Below are 21728 nucleotides of genomic sequence, written 5' to 3'. Positions count from 1 at the left end.
TTAGATGGGGGATCTGCCCTCCCCTCCACCCCCCACACTAGAACACAAACCTAACTAAACGTAAACTTAACCTAATCAGCACTCTCTAAATATACATGTCCTGCTTGCTCTCCTCAATTCCTGGCTCCCCCTTCACAGCTCCTTCACCCAGCTGATTTTATGTCACATAATATGGAGCCACGCTATTGGTCAACCCAAACACACACACACACACACACACACACACACACACACACACACACACACACACACACACACACACACACACACACTTTCCCAGTGTGTGTTGTGTGTTGATGTGGTCTCAATCCTACCCGAAGATCGGTCTATGAGCTCTGAGCTCGCTCCGTAATGGGGAAGAATGGTTGGGTGACCAGCAGGCGACCGAGGTGAATTACACACACACACACACACACACACACACACACACACACACACACACACACACACACACACATTAGAAGCACAAGATCGCATAGTAAGAAACTGAGGAAGGGAAGATGTCTGAGAGATGTTAAAAAATTTAGTTTCCCGCAAAGATGTGTTGAGACTTGGAACAGTTTGAGTGAGCAAGTGGTGTCAGCAAAGAGTATACATAGTTTTAAAGAAAAATTGGATAAGTGTAGATATGGAAACGGGGCCACACGAGCATAAAGCCCAGGCCCTGTAAAACTACAACTAGGTAAATACACACACACAGACACGCATGGCCATATGGCAATGATCTAATATCCTTCTATTCCTCCCTTTGTTATCCATTTTTCTTTCTATCTTGTTTTATTCCCTTTTCCTCCATTCATTATCCATTTTCTTTCTACTCTATTTTATTTACATTTCATTCATTTTTTATCCATTTCCTTTCTATCCCTTTAAATCCCATTTCCTCCATTTATTATCTTTTCTTTCTCTTTCCCTTTTTGACCAATAGTGTGGCTTCATATATGTGAAATAAAATCAGCTGGGTGGAAGAACTGCAAAGGGAAACTGGGAATTGAGGAGAGTGGATGGGATGTGTATATTAAGAAAGTGCCATTTAACCTAACGAAACACCAATAGAATTACATTGTTATGCCTTAATGGTGAGCTGAAGATATTGTTATGCCCAGGGCAGGGCTCGTTACATGTGTTGAGGTGGGACAGGCATGGGAAAGAAAAAGGCACATGACCATTTCACTAGTACTTCATTATCCAGGTCACAAAGGATATCATAAGTACAATGTCAAGCGAGGTAGGCACAAGCATACTTTCACCACAGGCTATGAGGTGGGCCACAGTAACCACAGTAAGGAGGCTTGGTTAGAGGTGTTGTGGGTAGTACAGCCGATCCAAGAGGCAGGTGGTGGCTGGGTGACGTTCCCCTGCTGTCTACGTCACCTTTGCACCTCTGTCCTGAAGCCATATGCAGGTTCATACACTTGAACTGCGTGTTCACACTGTCTGATTCACACACACACACACACACACACACACACACACACACACACACACACACACACACACACAGAAAGAAACAAGAAAAGGATATAATTGATAAATGTAAAGACCAACCAAGGCTTTTTTACAGACATGTGAACAACATCAAAAATAGAAAGTATTGAAAGTTTAGAAGTAAATGGAGTATACAGTGAAGATCCCAGGGAAATGGCAGAGGCTATGAATGGATGCTTTCGGAAGGTATTCACAAAGGAGACTGCTTTTGACAAACCACTGGTAATGGAACAGAAAGGGATTATGAAGGAGTTTCAAGTAACGGTGGAGGAGATCAAGAACATGATGGGGAGTTTAGAAGTGAGAAAAGCTGTGGGACCTGATGGGGTATCAGGATGGATTTTAAGAGAATGCAGGGAGCAATTGGCAGAAAAAGTTTGTGAAGTAATTGATGCCTCATTAAGGGAAGGTGTAGTGCCCCAAGACTGGAAAAGAGCTAACATTGTCCCAATCTATAAATCAGGTAACAAAGAGACCCATTGAACTATAGACCAGTGTCACTTACAAGTGTGGTAGCTAAGATGTGTGAGAGGGTGGTGAAGAATAGATGGACAGACTTCTTGGAGAAAAATGACATACTTTGTGAGTGTCAATTTGGTTTTAGAAAGAGGCGTTCATGCACGACAAACCTGATATGTTACTATTCGAGGGTGATAGATGTAATACAGGAAAGAGATGGTTGGGCTGATGGAATATATCTGGATTTAAAAAGGCCTTTGATAAGGTACCACACCAGAGACTGATCTGGAAACTTGAAATGGTAGGAGGAGTGCATGGCAGTTTACTAAAATGGATGGAAGACTTTTGGTAGGAAGAGAAATGAGAACAATAATTAAGGACAGACCATCAGAATGGGGATTGGTGGAGAGTGGAGTTCCACAGGGATCAGTGTTGGCACCAGTAATGTTCCTGGTCTACATAAATGACATGGTGGATGGGGTGTCCAGTTATGTGAGCCTATTTGCAGGCGATGCAAAATTGTTAAGAAAAGTGAGATGTGACAAAGATTGCGAACTACTCCAGGAAGACTTGGACAGAATATGGAAATGGAGCTGTACATGGCAAATGGAGTTCAACACGACAAAATGCAAGAAAATAGAGTTTGGCAAGAGTGAAAGAAGAATCAGGAGTATGTACAAGATAGGAAATGAAGACATAAAACCAGTCATGAAGAAAAAGACCTTGGGGTGACAATTACCAATGACCTATCGCCAGAGAGACATATAAACAAAATAATTGGAGAAGTATTGAACTTATTGAGGAACATAAGAGTGGCGTTCGTATATTTAGATGAAGAAATGATGAAGAAAATAATTACTGCAATGATAAGACCGAGGCTTGAATATGCAACAATACAGTGGGCTCGAACTTAAAGAAACACATAAGGAAACTAGAGAAAGTACAGAGGGCTGCAACGAAAATGGTGCCTGACTTAAGAGATTTGACTTATGAAGACAGACTGAAAAGAATGCAACTTCCAACCCTGGAAAACAGAGAGAAAGGGAGACCTGATAGCAATATACAGAGTGATGATTGGCATGGAAAAATGGATAGGGAAGATCTGTGTATGTGGAATGAAAGAATGTCGAGAGGGCATGGGAAAAAACTAAAATGGCCACTTATAGGAGAGATGTGAAAAATATAGCTTCCCTCATAGAAGGGTGGAAGCATGGAATAGTTTAGACGTGGAAGTGGTCAGCGCAAGGAATATTCATGATTTTAAGAAAAAGCTGGACATTAATAGATATGGAGCGGGACAACACGAGCATAGCTCTTTTCCCGTATGTTACAATTAGGTAAATACAATTAGGTAAATACACACACACACACACACACACACACACACACACACACATCAAAACAAAGAATAAGGAAACAATTGAAAAAATAATTAAAGAAGGGAAGACATACCAAACAGAGAAGGAAATACTATGTGAAATAATGAATGAGAGCTTCAAAACAGTATTCATTGCAGAAGATGATTTCACAGAACCAAATAGGACATGGGTTTGCCAAAGATTACAGGAGATTGCAGTGCACAAAGAGGATATTGGAAGATAAGTATTGGATAAGTTGGAAGTCAGAAAAACAATGGGACCAGATGGTGTATCAGGCTGGGTATTAAAAGAATGTAAAGAGCAACTACTGGATCCAATTTGGGAAATAATTATAAGTTCAATAAATGAAGGGAAAGTTCCACTAGAATGGAAGAGTTTCAATGTAATACCGATATTTAAAGGAGGAAAGGCAACTGAACCACTAAACTACAGACCAGGGTCACTTATGAGTGTCTTGTGGAAATTATGTGAAATAATTATCAAAGAAAAATGGGTTAAATTTCTAGAAGAGGAGCAAGTCATATCGAACAGACAATTTGGGTTCAGGACAGGGTGGTCATGTGTATCAAACTTATTAAGCTTCTACTGAGAGTTATTGCAGGACTTGAAAACAGAGATGGATGGGTAGACACAGTATACCTGGACATTAAAAAGGCTTTTGATAAAGTCCCCATGGAAGACTACTTTGGAAACTAGAGAACATAGGAGGACTGTGGAACCTTGCTCGAATGGACAAGAGATTATTTGAAGGATAGGAAATGAGAACTGTGATCAGAGATACATACTCATCTTGGGTAAAGTAACTAGCAGAGTGCCACAAGGATCAGTGTTAGCCCCCATTATGTTTCAGATTTATGTAAACGACATTCACATTGGGATAAACAGCTATATGAATTTATTCGCTGATGATGCAAAGTTGCTAAGAGTTATCAAAACCAAAGAGGACTGTCTGCTGTTGCAGGAAGATTTAAACAAGATCTATTAATGGAGCAAAAAGTGGAAATTGGAGTTTAATGCCAAGAAATGCCACATAATGGAACTAGGAAAGAGTAAGAGAAGACCAGTATGGAACTATTTGATGGGAGAGGAACAAATAATGAAGACTAAAGAGGAAAAAGATCTTGGAGTGATCATACAAGACAATCTGAGCCCTGATAAACACATAAGCAAGATATTTGGACTATCATATAAAATGTTGACTAATATAAGAGTGGCATTTCATTACATGGATAAAGATATGATGAAAAAAATCATCACAAGTATGATATGCCCAATGCTGGAATATGCAGCAGTGGTATGGTCTCCAAGCTCTAAAAAGGATATAAGAAAATTGGAAAGGATACAGAAGATTGCTACAAAGATGGTGCCGGAATTAAAGGACCTCACATATGAAGAACAACTGAAGGAAATGGGACTGCCAACCTTACAAGATAGAAGAAAATGTGGGGACCTAATAACAATGTATAAGATAGTAAATGATATTGAAAAGATAGACAAAGAAGACCTGGTGCTGTTGACAGAAGATGGAAGGACAAGAGGACATGAATAGAAGATCAGTATGAGGCAGTGTGTGAAGGATATTGGAAAATACAGTTTTCCACACAGAACAGTGGAAAAATGGAATGCATTGGATAATGAAGTTGTTACAGCACATAATGTGCATAACTTTAAGGAAAAATTAGATAAATGGAGATATGGAGACAGGACACTATGAGCCCCACTCAAACCCTGTACAATACAACTAGGTTAATACACACATTACACACACAAGATCGCATAGTAAGAAACTGAGGAAGGGAAGATGTCTGAAAGATGTTAAAAATTTAGTTTTGAAAGATGTGTTGAGACTTGGAACAGTTTGAGTGAGGAATGGTGTCAGCAAAGAGTATACATAGTTTTAAAGAAAAATTGGATAAGTGTAGATATGGAAACGGGCCACAGAGAAGATAAACCCAGGCCCTGTAAAACTACACACACACACACACACACACACACACACACACACACACACACACACACACACACACACACGTCGATGGCGGAGGTGGTCGCTGAGCTCCAGAGCAATCATCTTTAATTCTACAGTTACCATTGCCTAAGAGTAACCAAGGTGGGAAAGGAGCTGGTAATGTTTGTCCCGTCTCCATATAGTCATGTTAACTGTTGATTAGCAAAATAATGTCCAGGAAGGTAAATATAAACTGTAGCCTGCGTTTGAGCCATCAGCTGGTTTGTTTACATCTGAGCAACATGGCGGCCGTGAACTCGAAAGATGAATCAGACTTCACAGGATTTCAAGGAATAATGGAGAAGAGCGCTTATGTGAAGAAAATTCTGGAGTTGGAAGGTAAAATTGAAAACTGTTTGAAAAGTATGGGGGCCTGGAAACGAGTTATGACAATGTAAAGAAAGACTGTGCCGATATGAAGAAGGAAAATGAAGCACTGAAAGAGGAAGTTAAGCTAATTAAAGTGAATTGCGAAAAATGTGGAGAATCTCTAGGAAAAGTGATGGAGAAGCAGGCTGAATGGAAAAAAGTCAGGAAGTGGAAAGAAAGGAGGTAAATTACAAAGTTGCAAGTCTGGAAAAGGAAATCAAAGAGTCTGGGAGAAAACTTTGGGCCTTGCTGAAATTATAGATCAACAGATCATAGAAGAGAAGATTGCTGAGAAAGTGGTGAAGGTTATTAAGTCAAATGAGACATTGGTGAGGGAAACTGTAGACAAAAAGAGATGTGTGGTGATATTTGGTGTGGAGGAGGATAAGACACCGAGTAAAATGGAGAGAGAGAAAAACATAAAAAAGGTGATAAATAATATCATTAATGTGGTGCAGGAGGAGGGAAAAGACCTAGTACAAGAAATAGAGGACTTCCATAGAATTGGAAAGTTCACAAGAGAAGGTATGAGGCCAATAAGAATCAAACTTAAGTCACAAAAGGATGTAGATGAATTGGTGGAGAAGTCATGGAGGCTAGCCCAGCAGGAAACAACAAGGAAGATTTGGTTGAGAAGAGATCTCGGTGAAAAGGAAAGAGAAATGTTAAATGAGTTGAGAAAGGAGGCTTTGAAAAAAATGAAGAGAGGACAGAAGAGGAGAAGAAAGAGTTTTCTGGAGAATCTTGGATATGAGACTGAGGAAGTGGTTCATAACCCAGAAAAGTACAGCAAGAAAGGACTAAAGAAACTTACATATGAGCGGAATGTAATGTATTCCAACATAAATGGAGTGATATCGGGATTTTAGAACTCAACGATTACTTGAGGGACAAGAACCCAGATATTGTGGGTCTTACTGAAACAAAACTGAGAGAGGAGAAGACCTGATGATGGTTGGAGAAGGAAATATAATGTTTGGAAAAGAAATAGAGTAGGTAAGATGGGAGGAGGAGTGATGTTGCTGGTTAAAAAGATATAAAGGTGGATCAAGTGAAAGAAGGTATGGGAAAGGCAGAAGTGCTAAAGATCAGAGCAGAAACTAATGAAGGAAAAAGAGGCACTACATAGTGGTGTACGTACCACCTAAGACAAATGCATGGTCAGTACAGGAATATGAAGAAATGATAAGTGATACAGGAACATGTCTGGAAGAAATGTTGGGTGGCTGTGAACGAACTATAATGATGGGAGATTTTAATTGTAAAGAGGTGTGTTGGGAGGACTGGTCAATGGAAGGATCAGAGACAACATGGGAAATACACTATTGACACTGGCAATGGAAAATGTGTTAACTCAGTGGGTCAAAGAAGATACTAGGTTTGGAGGAGAGGGAGCATCGTCAAGACTGGACTTGGTCTTTAGTACAGAGCCAATGGTCATTGAGGAGATGAGGGTGGAGTGCCCTTTAGCAAAGAGTGATCATGCAGTTTTGGAGTTCAAGGTGATAGACGAAGAGAAATCTAGAAGAAATGAAGAATATAAAGTGGGAAGATGGAATTATGCCAAGACAGATTTTGGAAACCTAAAGAAATTCTTTCAAGAGACAAATTGGATGAAATTCAAGAGTGCTAAGGAGCAAATGAAAAGTGGAAGGAATTTATAAAAATATACAAAGAAGGTGAGAAAAATTTGTACCAATAAGACAACATAGAGAAGTTGGAAAGCAGGACTGGTTTAACGATAGATGTGAAAAGGCTAGAACAAGAAAAGAGGATGCATGGAAGAGGTGGAGAAGGAAAAGACGGATTAAGCAGTGGGAAAGTTACAAAAGAGCAAGAAATGAATATGTGTTGATTAGAAGAGAAGAAAGAAAGAAACAAGAAAAGGATATAATTGATAAATGTAAAGACCAACCAAGGCTTTTTACAGACATGTGAACAACAACATCAAAAATAGAGAAAGTATTGAAAGTTTAGAAGTAAATGGAGTATGCAGTGAAGATCCCAGGAAATGGCAGAGGCTATGAATGGATGCTTTCGGAAGGTATTCACAAAGGAGACTGCTTTTGACAAACCACTGGTAATGGAACAGAAAGGGATTATGAAGGAGTTTCAAGTAACTGTGGAGGAGATCAAGAACATGATGGGGAGTTTAGAAGTGAGAAAAGCTGTGGGACCTGATGGGGTATCAGGATGGATTTTAAGAGAATGCAGGAGCAATTGGCAGAAAAAGTTTGTGAAGTAATTGATGCCTCATTAAGGGAAGGTGTAGTGCCCCAAGACTGGAAAAGAGCTAACATTGTCCCAATCTATAAATCAGGTAACAAGAGAGACCCATTGAACTATAGACCAGTGTCACTTACAAGTGTGGTAGCTAAGATGTGTGAGAGGGTGGTGAAGAATAGATGGACAGACTTCTTGGAGAAAAATGACATACTTTGTGAGTGTCAATTTGGTTTTAGAAAAGGGCGTTCATGCACGACAAACCTGATATGTTACTATTCGAGGGTGATAGATGTAATACAGGAAAGAGATGGTTGGGCTGATGGAATATATCTGGATTTAAAAAAGGCCTTTGATAAGGTACCACACCGGAGACTGATCTGGAAACTTGAAATGGTAGGAGGAGTGCATGGCAGTTTACTAAAATGGATGGAAGACTTTTGGTAGGAAGAGAAATGAGAACAATAATTAAGGACAGACCATCAGAATGGGGATTGGTGGAGAGTGGAGTTCCACAGGGATCAGTGTTGGCACCAGTAATGTTCGCGGTCTACATAAATGACATGGTGGATGGGGTGTCCAGTTATGTGAGCCTATTTGCAGACGATGCAAAATTGTTAAGAAAAGTGAGATGTGACAAAGATTGCGAACTACTCCAGGAAGACTTGGACAGAATATGGAAATGGAGCTGTACATGGCAAATGGAGTTCAACACGACAAAATGCAAGAAAATAGAGTTTGGCAAGAGTGAAAGAAGAATCAGGAGTATGTACAAGATAGGAAATGAAGACATAAAACCAGTCATGAAGAAAAAGACCTTGGGGTGACAATTACCAATGACCTATCGCCAGAGAGACATATAAACAAAATAATTGGAGAAGTATTGAACTTATTGAGGAACATAAGAGTGGCGTTCGTATATTTAGATGAAGAAATGATGAAGAAAATAATTACTGCAATGATAAGACCGAGGCTTGAATATGCAACAATACAGTGGGCTCGAACTTAAAGAAACACATAAGGAAACTAGAGAAAGTACAGAGGGCTGCAATGAAAATGGTGCCTGACTTAAGAGATTTGACTTATGAAGACAGACTGAAAAGAATGCAACTTCCGACCCTGGAAAACAGAAGAGAAAGGGAGACCTGATAGCAATATACAGAGTGATGATTGGCATGGAAAAATGGATAGGGAAGATCTGTGTATGTGGAATGAAAGAATGTCGAGAGGGCATGGGAAAAACTAAAAATGGCCACTTATAGGAGAGATGTGAAAAAATATAGCTTCCCTCATAGAAGGGTGGAAGCATGGAATAGTTTAGACTTGGAAGTGGTCAACGCAAGGAATATTCATGATTTTAAGAAAAAGCTGGACATTAATAGATATGGAGACGGGACAACACGAGCATAGCTCTTTTCCCGTATGTTACAATTAGGTAAATACAATTAGGTAAATACACACACACACACACACACTTTTCTACAAGTTTATAAACGGCAAAACAAAGAATAAGGAAACAATTGAAAAAATAATTAAAGAAGGGAAGACATACCAAACAGAGAAGGAAATGTGTGAAATAATGAATGAGAGCTTCAAAACAGTATTCACTGCAGAAGATGATTTCACAGAACCTATTAGGACATGGGATTGCCAAGGATTACAGGAGATCACAGTGCACAAAGAGAATATTGGAAGATTATTGGATAAGTTGGAAATCAGAAAAGCAATGGGGCCAGATGGTGCATCAGGCTGGGTGTTAAAAGAATGTAAAGAGCAACTACTGGATCCAATTTGGGAAATAATAACAAGTTCAATAAATGAAGTGAAAGTTCCACCAGAATGGAAGGGAGCCAACGTAATACCAATATTTAAAGGAGGAAAGGTAACTGAACCACTAAACTACAGACCAATGTCACTTACAAGTGTCTTGGGGAATTTATGTTAAATAATTATCAAAGAAAATGGGTTAAATCTCTAGAAGAGGAAGTCATATTGAATGGACAATTTGGGTTTAGGACAGGGCGGTCATGTGTATCAAACTTACTAAGCTTCTACTTGAGTTATTGCAGGACTTGAAAACAGAGATGGATGGGTAGACACAGTATACCTGGATATTAAAAGGGCTTTTGATAAAGTCCCCCATGGAAGACTACTTTGGAAACTAGAGAACATAGGAGGATTGTGAGGAACTTTGCTAGAATGGACAAGAGAGTATTTGAAGGTTAGGGAAACAAGAACTGTGATCAGAGATACATACTCATCTTGGAGGAAAGTAACTAGCAGAGTGTCACAAGGGTCACTGTTAGCCCCCATTATGTTTCAGATTTATGTATACAACATTCACACTGGGTAAACAGTTATATAAATTTATTCGCTGATGATGCAAAGTTGCTAAGAGTTATCAAAACCAAAGAGGACTGTCTGCTGTTGCAGGAAGATATAAACAAGATCTGTGAGTGGAGAAGGAGTGGAAATTGGAGTTTAATGCCAAGAAATGTCACATAATGGAACTAGGAAAGTGTAAGAGAAGACCGGTATGGAACTGTTTGATGGAAGAGGAACAAATATTGAAGACTAAAGAAGAAAAAGATCTGGGAGTGATGATACAGGAAAAACTGAGCCCTAATAAACACATAAGCAAGATATTTGGATTATCATATAAAATGTTGACTAATATAAGAGTGGGATTTCATTACATGGCTAAAGATATGATGAAAAAAATCATCACAAGCACGATACACCCAAGGCTGGAATATGCAGCAGTGATATGGTCTCTGAGCTCTAAAAATGATATAAGAAAATTAGAAAGGAAACAGAAGATTGCTACAAAGATGGTGCCGGAATTAAAGGACCTCACATATGAAGAACAACTGAAGAAAATGGGACTGTCAACCTTACAAGATAGAAGAGAACGTTTGGACCTAATAACAATGTATAAGATAGTAGATGATATTGTAAAGATAGACAAAGAAGACCTGGTGCTGTTGACAGAAGATGGAAGGACAAGAGAACATGAAAAGTAGATCAGGAGGAGGCAATGGGTGAAGGATATTGAAAAATACAGTTTTCCACACAGAATGGTGAAAAAATGGAATTCATTGGATAATGAAGTTGTTACAGCACATAATGTGCATAACTTTAAGGAAAAATTAGATAAATGGAGATATGGAGACAGGACACTATGAGCACTATAGGCCCCTCGAACCAATATTCTGTACAATACAACTAGGTTTACAGCCATACCATATATGTGCTCCACAATTTCTCTTATGTTTACTGTAAGTTCACCGACTCATGTATATAATATTGAATTTCTGCTTAGCTATATCAGATATGGCTGGATTAGAAAGCTTTAGCAAGTTTTATATCACACTATCAGTCTTTTGATATGTTTAAAGCAATTGTAGAAATTTTGCCAAAATTTTCAAGAGGATGACCAATATTTAATGAAGAAAAAGCTACAAACTTACATATAGTTATTTGTCCCATATTATTTATCATGTTTGTTTGTAAATGTAATGTTTAAGACAGATATAATAGTGTTTAGCATTAAGGTCAGAAACTGAGTGAGCAAACACAATGGAACCCATACTAGCTATTAGATAGATGTCGAAGAATCTCCCTGTTGAGTGTAAATTCAAAATCTTTGGAGACAGGAAATCAAAGTTACAGAGTAGTAATGTGAAAGGTTTCAGTAGGCATCATTTTAGGAAGAGGATGAATGGTTTGCAAATTTTGTGCAAGTGTTGATTGAATATCAAATAAACATATTAATAGTAATAATTCTCTGACAAGGAATGGCTGAATGATCATGACCGCAAGTTTGGTCATTTCATCAACAACAAATGGGTGATACCCGAAGGCCGGCAGACATTTGAGACGAAGGACCCGTGTGGTGGCAATGTGTTGGCTACCACCATTCAGGGCACACAGGAGGATGTGAACCTGGCTGTAGGGGCTGCCAATGAAGCCTACAAGTCATGGAGTGCCCTCTCTGCACACAGCCGTGCCAGATACCTTTATAGGTATAGTTACGAAGTCTGCTGATTTTCAACATAGTTATCTTGATAGCTTTTGTCTATTTCCAGTCTGTAGAACACAACTTCTCCTCTGCTAAAGCTAATCTTCTTTTTCTCACTGAAACATAAGTGTCTGAGGCAACTGATAGTAGCCCCTTTTCTGTTCTCGCTTACTATCTCTGTCTTCATTTTCATTCCAAGGCTGGATGTTGCATCCTTGTGCACAATGACTTGACTTGCTCTCGTGCCCACGCTCTTGAATCTTCCAAGTTTTTACCCATGTGGCTTCAACTCAAAAATCACTCTCTAACTAAATTTATCTGTGCTGTTTATCTCTCCCCTAACTCCTCTGATTATAAGAAATTTGTTGACTATTTAATAGGCTTTGAAAAAAATGATTTTTTTTATAATAAAATGGATTTATTTAAATCAAATGTATTTGATTTAAATAAGATTTATTTGATTTATATTGAATTTTTTATTGAAATGATATTTATGCTGTAATCATTTTTGGTTGCCACCAGTATTAAATGAAATTGTAGCTCAGTGTTATGCATTATCCAAGATGAGTTTTTCCCTTGAAAATCATAAGTAAGATTAATTATCTTATCTATGAAGTCTCCATATGTTTCTTCATTCTTTGAATTTCTTGTTTGAATTTTCTGTATTTTTGCTCTAAAACCTTTGGCTTTGGGTATTTTGTCAAATGATAGCCATATTGTGTCTCTTTTCCTCCCTCAGTCACTCTTTCACTGTGTCCATTTGGCATTATTGTTTATCAAATGATAATAAATCATCCACAGTCTACTCTAAAACAAAGTAATTTAATTTGAATGTGAACTGTGAAGAGACCACAGGCCAGTAGACAGTAGTAATCCATGGTATAATATTTAAGGAGGTGACTGTACTCTGGCAGCAGTGAGCAGGCCTGCAAGGCAGCAGGGCAAGAGGGCAACAGGCTCTATCCCAGTTTATTAAACACAAATTGATGATGTTTTCAGATTTGGATTCATATTAAAATTATACTTAACTTTCTTGTTCATTTAAAGAATATATACCCATTGCACTTCATATTGCATCTGCTGTTCTTATCAATATAAAGACTTTTATTCTGTATGTTTTCAGATTTGGATTCATATTAAAAATTATACTTAACTTTCTTGTTCATTTAAAAGAATATATACCCATTGCACTTCATATTTGCATCTGCTGTTCTTATCAATATAAAGACTTTACTTTCCTTTTTTATGCTTTTGAATGTTTGTCTGTAAAAGAAGGCAATGGTTCACTAATGCCTGACTTGCTACAAGACCAGTACAGGACCTGGACAGGACAAGCAGAGTAGATGCTTGTCCTGTACAAGTAGATCACATTTTCTAATACAGGATATTTCATTTTGACTTAAATCATTATTTTCTTTACTCTGATTTAAATTTATTTAAATCACTTGATATAAATCATTAGATTTAAATCAAAATAACCCTGCTATTTAATTTCTAAAGCAAGGCACATTCTATCTCTCTCCTTTTGGAGAGATCTCCATCCTTGGAGATTTCATTGTTCACCTCCAGCTTTGGGTTTCCTTTCCCTTCACTGACCATCCTGGTGAACTAGCCTTCAACCTTGCCATTCTCCATGACGTACATCGTAGTGGAAAGTTTGGGCACAAAATTACAGGCTGCCCAAACTTTTTGCTAAACTCAAAACACAAGAAATACCTAATCTGTGACCAAACTCTTTGCTATTTTTCAGTGGTATGGTTTGTACCACTATATAGCAGAGACAATACGCACGATATGGTAACTCGGTTGAGTCGCTCCCAGGCCCATGTGGTGTCAATGTGCAAGCATATGTCACGTGGATTGCACATTTTTTTGTGGTGGTCTTAGTGTTTTTGCCTCAGTATCTCTGAAATGGGAAGTGGTAAAGAGCTGGGAAGAGACAATTGTTGCTATTATAACCCTCTATAAAGAGGGCCATAATTGTAAAGATATAGCACTCGTGAGGGAATAGGAGTGCGGCAAGTTCAAAAGTGGACCAAGAAATTTTGAGATGGAGGAGGTGACGCCATTCCTACCCCCAAGCCTCGCTCTGGTCGGCCAAAGAAGATATCAAATCGTGCTTCTAAGGTCATTAGGAGGCAGTTGGATAAAAATACAACACTTACAGCATGAAAACTGAAGGAAAGTAATCCTTCACTGCTTCAGGATGTGTCTGCAAGATGTATCTTCCTTGCTAAGTGCAAAAAGCATGTGTGATTGCATAGCTTTTTGTAAGAAATATAGGGATTGGACCTTAGAAGACTGGGACCAAGTCTTGTGGAGTGACAAGTCAATGTTTGTGGTGTCATTGGGCTGAAGATCCAAGCGTGTGAGGCGCCCCAGGGGGTCTGACCCTTATGACCCACGCTATACAACTAAAATGGTAAAGCATGCTCCAAGTGTTATGATGTGGGGTTGCTTTGCATTTGGTGGAGTTAGCACTTTAGTGTTTCTTGAAAAAAATGAGAATATAAATCAGCACAGTTGAGTTACTGTGTGATAACCTGCCTGAAAGTTTTGAAAAGTGTAATACTAGTTGGTTTGTGCAAGACAAAGCTCCTGCTCACACAGCTTAGTCTGTTACCCAGTGGTTAGAGGACTGTGGTGTAAACTACTACAAAAAGTGGCCTGGGAATTCACCAGACCTGAATCCCATAGAGTACATGTGGCATATCATTAAAAAAAACAGCTTCAGAATCCTCTGCCAGAGGAGATAATATGCTGATTTTCCCTGGAATGATTACTGTTTCTGTGTCAGAGACCCATCTCTGCATGCTGAATGCATAAGAGGTGATAGTGTCTGCCACATTCCTCACTCTTTTTCTCAGCATAAACCTTCTAAACCTTGGTTTAACAGCCTGTTCTCATGCTATACATGATTGGGAGATTGCCCACAAATGGTACTTGAGCCTTCCATCACTGAAATCCCATGCACCTTATATTTCTGTCCAGAATTATACCAAGCCTGTTCTTCAACTTGTCAAACAGTCCATTAATAGAAAATGTCAAAATCTTTCAAACTCCAACTGCCCTTGAGACTTTTGGCATGTGGCCAAGAACATCTCCAATAACTTTACTTCTTCATCTTTCCTCCTTTATTTCATCCTGATGGCACCACTGCCATCACAGCTGTCTCTAAAGCTGAACTCTTCTGTCAAACCTTTCCTAATAATTCTGCTGTGGATGATTCTGGGTTTGTCCCTTCCTCTCTTCCTCCCTCTGACTATTTCATGCCTTCAATAAAAAATTTTCTTAGGGATGTTTTCCATGCCCTCGCTCACCTTGGAAGGCTTATGGACCTGATGGGACCCCTCCTAATGTCCCCAAAAACTGTGCCTCCATGCTTGCACCTAGCCTGGCCAACTCTGTCAATTGACTTCTACCTTTCCTTCTTGCTAAAAGTTTGCCTACATTCAGCTTGTTCCTAAAAAGTGCAACCGTTCTTATCCCTCAAACTACCGCCCTATAGCTTTAATATCTTGCTTGTCTGAAGTTTTTTAATCTATCCTCAATAGAAAGATTCTTAAACATCTGTCACTTCACAATCTTCTATTTGATAGCCAGTATGGCTTCTGTCAAGATTGCTTTACTGATAATCTAGCTTTCCTTACTGAGTCTTGGTCATCCTCTATTAGAGATTTTGGTGAAACTTTTGCTCTTTCTGTAGACATATCAAAACTTTTGATAGAGTCTGACACAAAGCTTTGATCTCAAAATTACCCTCCTACGATTTCTATCCTTCTCTCTGCAACTTTATCTCAAGTTTCCTCTCTGACCATTCTATTGCTGTTGTGATAGACATCCACTGTTTTTCTCCTAATTCTATTATGAGTGGTGTCATCTACTCCCTCCTAAACCAAACTTCTTCCCTTATCCACTCTTATGCTGATGATACCTTCTTTCCATGTCTTTCTAAAGATGACCAACCCTTCAGGAAGTTAACAGTTCCAGCAGGGATGCCACAGAATGCCTGACTTCTGATCTTTGTAAGAATTTTGATAGGGGCATAGAAAACTTGATAGGGTTGAATGCCTCAAAAACTCAATTCCTCCATCTATCAACTTGACACAATCTTTCAGACAACCATTCCCTCTTCTTCAGTGATACTCAACTGTCCCCATCTTCTACACTGAATATTCTCGGTCTGTCCTTTACTCATAATCTAAATTGGAAACTTCACATCTCATCTCTTGCTAAAACAGCTTCTAAGAAGTTAGGCATTCTGAGGCATCTCCACCAATTTTTTTTTCAACTCCACAACTGCTAACTCTGTACAAGAGCCTTATCCACCCATCTTTGCATGTATAGGGTGGTTACACTCACACAAGCTTATTAGATAGGGTGGAAGTAAGAGCTTTTCGTCTTTTCAACTCTCCTCCTCTGACTGACTGTCTTCAGCCTCTTTCTTACCACCAGAATGTTGCATCTCTTGCTATCTTTTACTGCTGATTTCATGCTAATTGCTCTTCTGATCTTGGTAACTGCATGCCTTCCCTCCTGCAGCCTCACTGCACAAAGCTTTCTTCGTCATCTCACCCCTACTCTGTCCAACTCTCTAATGCAAGAATTAACTAGGCAGTAGTCACCTGCCGCCCGGTGAAATACTCCAGGAGAGGTACTTACGGGGATGTAGGCAGTGCTGCAGATTGAGTGATTCCCCGTGTCCTCTCTTCCCGGTTCCCTTTGTGGTCTCATTTATACAATTGAGCAGCTGCAGCCTGCCCTCTAAAGACAACTTCTACTACTTCCTACACTACACTACAACACCTTACACTTTTACACTCTCTTCAAATCAAAATTTAATAATGGCTTCACCACGCCCTGCCTCGGAGTCCCCTCTGGGAGGGACCATAAATGTCCCCAGGTCGGACTGCCCCTCTGCTGTCGACCTTGGGTGTCTTGACACTTCATCTAATACTTTCACTATCAATTTCTGCAACATTCGTGGCCTTCGTTCTAATTTTCAATCTGTGGAACACCACCTCTCCTCTACTAAACCTCATCTTCTCTTCCTAACCGAAACACAGTTGTCTGTGACTACTGACAGCAGCCCTTTTCTGTTCCCTCCTACTTGCTCTATCCTCATTTTCAATCCAAAGCTGGATGTTGCGCATACGTGCGTAACGACACCACTTGCTCTCGTGCCCACAATCTTGAATCTTCAGAATTTTCTACCATCTGGCTAAGACTTCAATGTCACTCTCTAACTAAATTCATCTGTGCTGTATACCTCTCACCTAATTCCTCTGACTATGTAAAATTCTTTGACTATTTGACTTCCAAGGTGGAGCACATCTTATCTCACTTTCCTTTTGCTGAGATCTCCATTTTAGGGATTTCAATGTTCACCACCAGCTTTGGCTTTCATCTTCTTTCACTGACCAACCTGGTGAACAAACCTTCAACTTTGCTATCCTTCATGACCTAGAGCAGCTAGTGAAGTTCCCTACCCGTATTCCTGACCGCCTTGGAGACACGCCCAACATTCTTGATCTTTTCCTAACCTCCAACCCTTCTGCTTACTCTGTTAAACTTTCCTCTCCGTTGGGCTCCTCCGACCACAATCTAATTTCCGTTACCAGTTCTATCACTCCAGTGCAGCCTCAGGACCCGCCTAAGCGGAGGTGCTTCTGGCATTTTAACTCTGCTAAGTGGGAGGAACTAAGGCAGTACTATTCTGATTTCCCTTGGGATGATTATTGTTTTCATGTCAGAGATCCTTCTCTTTGTGCCGAGCGCATAACAGAGGTGATTATCTCTGGCATGGAGCTATACATTCCTCATACTTTCTCTAACCCTAAAGCTAAAAAGCCTTGGTTTAACTCTGCTTGTTCTCGTGCTGTCAATGATAGAGGCGGCTCACAAACGGTTCCGTAGCCATCCAACTGCTGAAACTCATGCCCTATATATTTCTGCCCGTAATCATGCCAAATCTATTCTCCAACTTACTAAAAACTCTTTCATCAATAGAAAATGTCAAAGTCTTTCCAATTCTAACTCCTCTCGAGATTTCTGGCATCTAGCCAATAATATCTCTAACAACTTTACTTCTTCGTCTTTCCCTCCTTTACTTCATCCAGATGGCTCTACAGCTGTCTCTTCTTTTCTAAAGCTGAACTCTTCGCTCAAACCTTTGCTACCAACTCAACTTTGGATGATTCTGGGCATATTCCTCCTACTCCTCCACCCTCTGACTACTTCATCCCTAAAATTAAAATTCTTTATAAAGACGTTTTCCTGGCCCTCTCTGGCCTTGATTCTCGGAAGGCTTACGGTCCGGATGGAGTCCCTCCTGTTGTTCTCAAAAACTGTGCTTCCGAACTCGCTCACTGCCTGGTCAAACTCTTTCATCTGTGTCTCTCTACTTCTATTTATCCTTCTTGCTGGAAGTTTGCTCACATTCAACCTGTCCCTAAAAAAGGTGACCACTCCAATCCTTCTAACTACCGCCCTATAGCTTTGATTTCCTGCCTTTCTAAAGCCTTTGAGTCTATCCTTAATAGGAAGATAATGAGGCATCTATCAGCTCACAACCTTCTCTCTGATTGCCAGTATGGTTTCCGTAAAGGCAGATCTACTGGTGATCTTCTTACTTTCCTAACTGAATCTTGGTCATCCTCTTTTAGGGACTTCGGTGAAACCTTTGCTGTCGGCCTTGACATATCGAAAGCCTTCGATAGAGTCTGGCACAAATCTTTAATTTCTAAACTACCCTCCTACGGATTCTATCCTTCTCTCTGTACCTTCATCTCCAGTTTCCTTTCCGATCGTTCTATTGCTGCTGTAGTAGACGGTCACTGTTCTTCCCTAAAACTATCAACAGTGGTGTTCCACAGGGTTCTGTCCTATCACCCACTCTCTTTCTATTATTCATCAATGATCTCCTAAATCTGACTCAATGCCCTATCCACTCCTATGCTGATGATACCACCCTGCATTATTCAACAGCGTTCAACAGACGCCCAACCCAACAACAATTAAATGACTCAAGGCGAGATGCTATAGGACGCCTAACTTCTGATCTTTCACTTGTTTCTGATTGGGGCAGAGAAAACCTGGTTTTGTTCAATGCCTCAAAAACTCAATTTCTACAACTATCTACTCGACATAACCTTCCAGACAACTATCCTCTCTTCTTCAATAACACTCAACTTCCCTCTCCTCTACATTAAACACACTCGGTCTATCCTTCACTAAAAATCTAAACTGGAAATTTCACATCTCTACTCTTGCTAAATCAGCTTCCAAGAAGTTAGGTGTCCTATGGCGTCTTCGTCCATTTTCTCTCCCTCCCAGCTGCTTGCTCTGTACAAGGGCCTTATCCGCCCGTGTATGGAGTATGGCTCTCATGTCTGGGGGATCCACACACAGCTTTACTAAACAAGGTGGAATCTAAAGCTTTTCGTCTTATCAACTCTTCTCCTCTAACTGACTGTCTTGATTCTTTAAGTCACCGCCGCAATGTTGCATCTTTATCTGTCTTCTACCGCTGTTTTCATGCTGTCTGCTCTTCTGAACTTGCTAACTGCATGCCTTCCCCCTCCTGCGGCCTCGCTGCACAAGACTCTCTACTTCTTCTCATCCCTATTCTGTCCATCTTCCTAATGCAAGAGTTAACCAGTATCTTCACTCCTTCATTCCCTACACTGGTAAACTCTGGAACTCTCTACCTGTGTCTGTATTTCCACCTGCCTATGACTTAAACTCTTTCAAAGAGGAGTGTCAAGACACCTCTTACGTTAACTGGACCCTCCTTTTAGATTTTTTTTGTTTTTTCTCTTTCTACTTTCTTCTTAACAGGGCCTGGCAACCAGCAGGATTTTTTTTTTTCCAACACTTTGTTTGCCCTTGGCCAGTGCCCTTGTAATGTAAAAAAAAAAAAAAAAAAAAACTCTCAATCATCATACCTTTCTCTGGTACACTTTGGAACTCCCTACTTGCTTCTGTATTTCTAATTTCTTATGAGTTAACTTCATTTAAGAGAGGGATTTCAAGACATTTATCACTTTCTTTTGGCTAACTTAGACCTGCAAGGAGACTGGCAACTAAGTGGGTCTTGTTTTATTTTTAAATTAATTCATCTTTTTTTTTGCCCTTGGCCTGCTTTTCCCTCTTACATAAAAGAAAAGAAGGCATGTGACACTGAGGGTAATACTCTGTGTTTGATTTTTGTGGGAAAATAGTAAATTGATCAACAGGTGCTACTAAAATAATTGTTAGTACATAAATTGAACTACATCACAGAGAGAAAATATGTTAAAAAATAAAGCTATTCAGTAGGTAATTAGCCATTTTTCTCTTTATTTGGATAGGATATCAAGAATTAAGAAAAGGAAAAATGTCTTTTCCATTGATGTAGAGGTTACTATGAGTTACAACTAGAGGGTTGTAAATTTTCTGTTACAAAGTGACAATTTGGGCTTGTCTGTTTGTATATTTACCAGAGAGGAGTTAGGGAAGATTGACTAAAGAGTCATGCTCTTGGGATTTGTAATCATTGCCTAAATGTTGTGAGTCAGTGTGCCAAGGCATTCTGATTAATTTTCCCTAGACATTAGGGAAATTCTTTGTTATGTAGTGGATTTAGCTACTCAAGTAATGATGATAGATTAATCTTTCCTAGAAACTTTTCAATCTCCTTTTCCTCTCTAGCATTGCACGTCATGTCCAGAAGCATTCTCGCTTGCTGGCAGTGGTGGAGGCCTTGGACAATGGCAAGACTATGAGGGAGGCATGGGACTGTGATATTCCCTTGATGACCAGACACCTTTACTATCATGCTGGATGGGCTCAGCTGGTAAACACACAGATGGTTGGCTGGGATAGTGTGGGTAAGTATAAGAAGCCAAAAACAGTGTTTGATCTTAGTCATCATGGTTATGATGAAAGGTTTGATATGTATTAAAGAATGTACAGCAAAATCATGATTTGTAAATGAATTTAATTTCTAAAAGAATATCCTGAAAAGATATCAAGGCATTCTACAATAAGTCTCCATCAGTCTTAGCATATGCATTATTTTCATCAATTTGACAGGTGCAGACTGTATCTTACTATGAATGTTGAAATTTGTGAAATTCCATCTGTACACTTAAAACATCTGGCAGTAGCCATCTCTAGGAGACTAGTAAGTATTGGGACAGCTTCATATACTCTTATCTTCCATTTAATGAGATGGCTTCTTGAACCAAGCATGATTGATACCACAGGTATCTAAAGTGTATTCGCATAAATTCCTATGAGCACTGTTGTGATCCTACTCTTTGACCTCAGTGTTTGCCAAAGTGTTTACTGCAAGGGTTTGTTTTAGTATGTTACATTCATTGCAGGCGTGGTTGGTGCTATTGTGTCATGGAACTTTCCTCTGACTCTGCTGGCCTGGAAGGTGTGTCCAGCTCTTGCTATGGGCAACACTGTTGTCTTCAAGCCTGCCAACAACACCAGTCTCTCAGCCCTCCTTTTTGCTGAGATCTGTGCTGAGGCAGGGTAAGAAACATGCCTTTAATTAAGCCTTTAAGGTTATTTATGAGTGGAGAGGGAGTGTTGAAGCAGAAGGTGTTGTTCTGACTCACAACAGAAACAAAATCTAGTTCAATAATGCTAATGTGATTAAGTGGTTTTATATTTTTATGTTTGAAAGAAAAAATATATGGTCACCAAATTCAACTTAATAGTCCATTTTTAAGCAAATTGAAAGTAAGATCATAAGAAATAATGGTGGCATTCAAATAAAGACTACAAC

The 21728-nt window shown here is 39.5% G+C and overlaps 1 protein-coding gene across 1 annotated transcript in view; it reads left to right on the top strand.

Annotated features, from left to right (window-relative positions):
• The window catches only part of LOC123511224 (aldehyde dehydrogenase family 16 member A1-like), a 50875-nt gene that overhangs the window by 815 nt on the left and 28332 nt on the right, over window positions 1-21728 (top strand). Inside the window, exons 2-4 of the mRNA XM_045266921.1 lie at window positions 11722-11951; window positions 20639-20817; window positions 21316-21472. Coding sequence (XP_045122856.1) covers window positions 11722-11951; window positions 20639-20817; window positions 21316-21472 — 566 coding nt within the window. The remainder of the gene's footprint in view (window positions 1-11721; window positions 11952-20638; window positions 20818-21315; window positions 21473-21728) is intronic.

This window comes from Portunus trituberculatus, chromosome 31 (assembly GCF_017591435.1).
Source record: "Portunus trituberculatus isolate SZX2019 chromosome 31, ASM1759143v1, whole genome shotgun sequence".
NCBI classification, from domain to species: domain Eukaryota; kingdom Metazoa; phylum Arthropoda; class Malacostraca; order Decapoda; family Portunidae; genus Portunus; species Portunus trituberculatus.
This window is presented reverse-complemented; position numbering and strand designations above follow the sequence as displayed.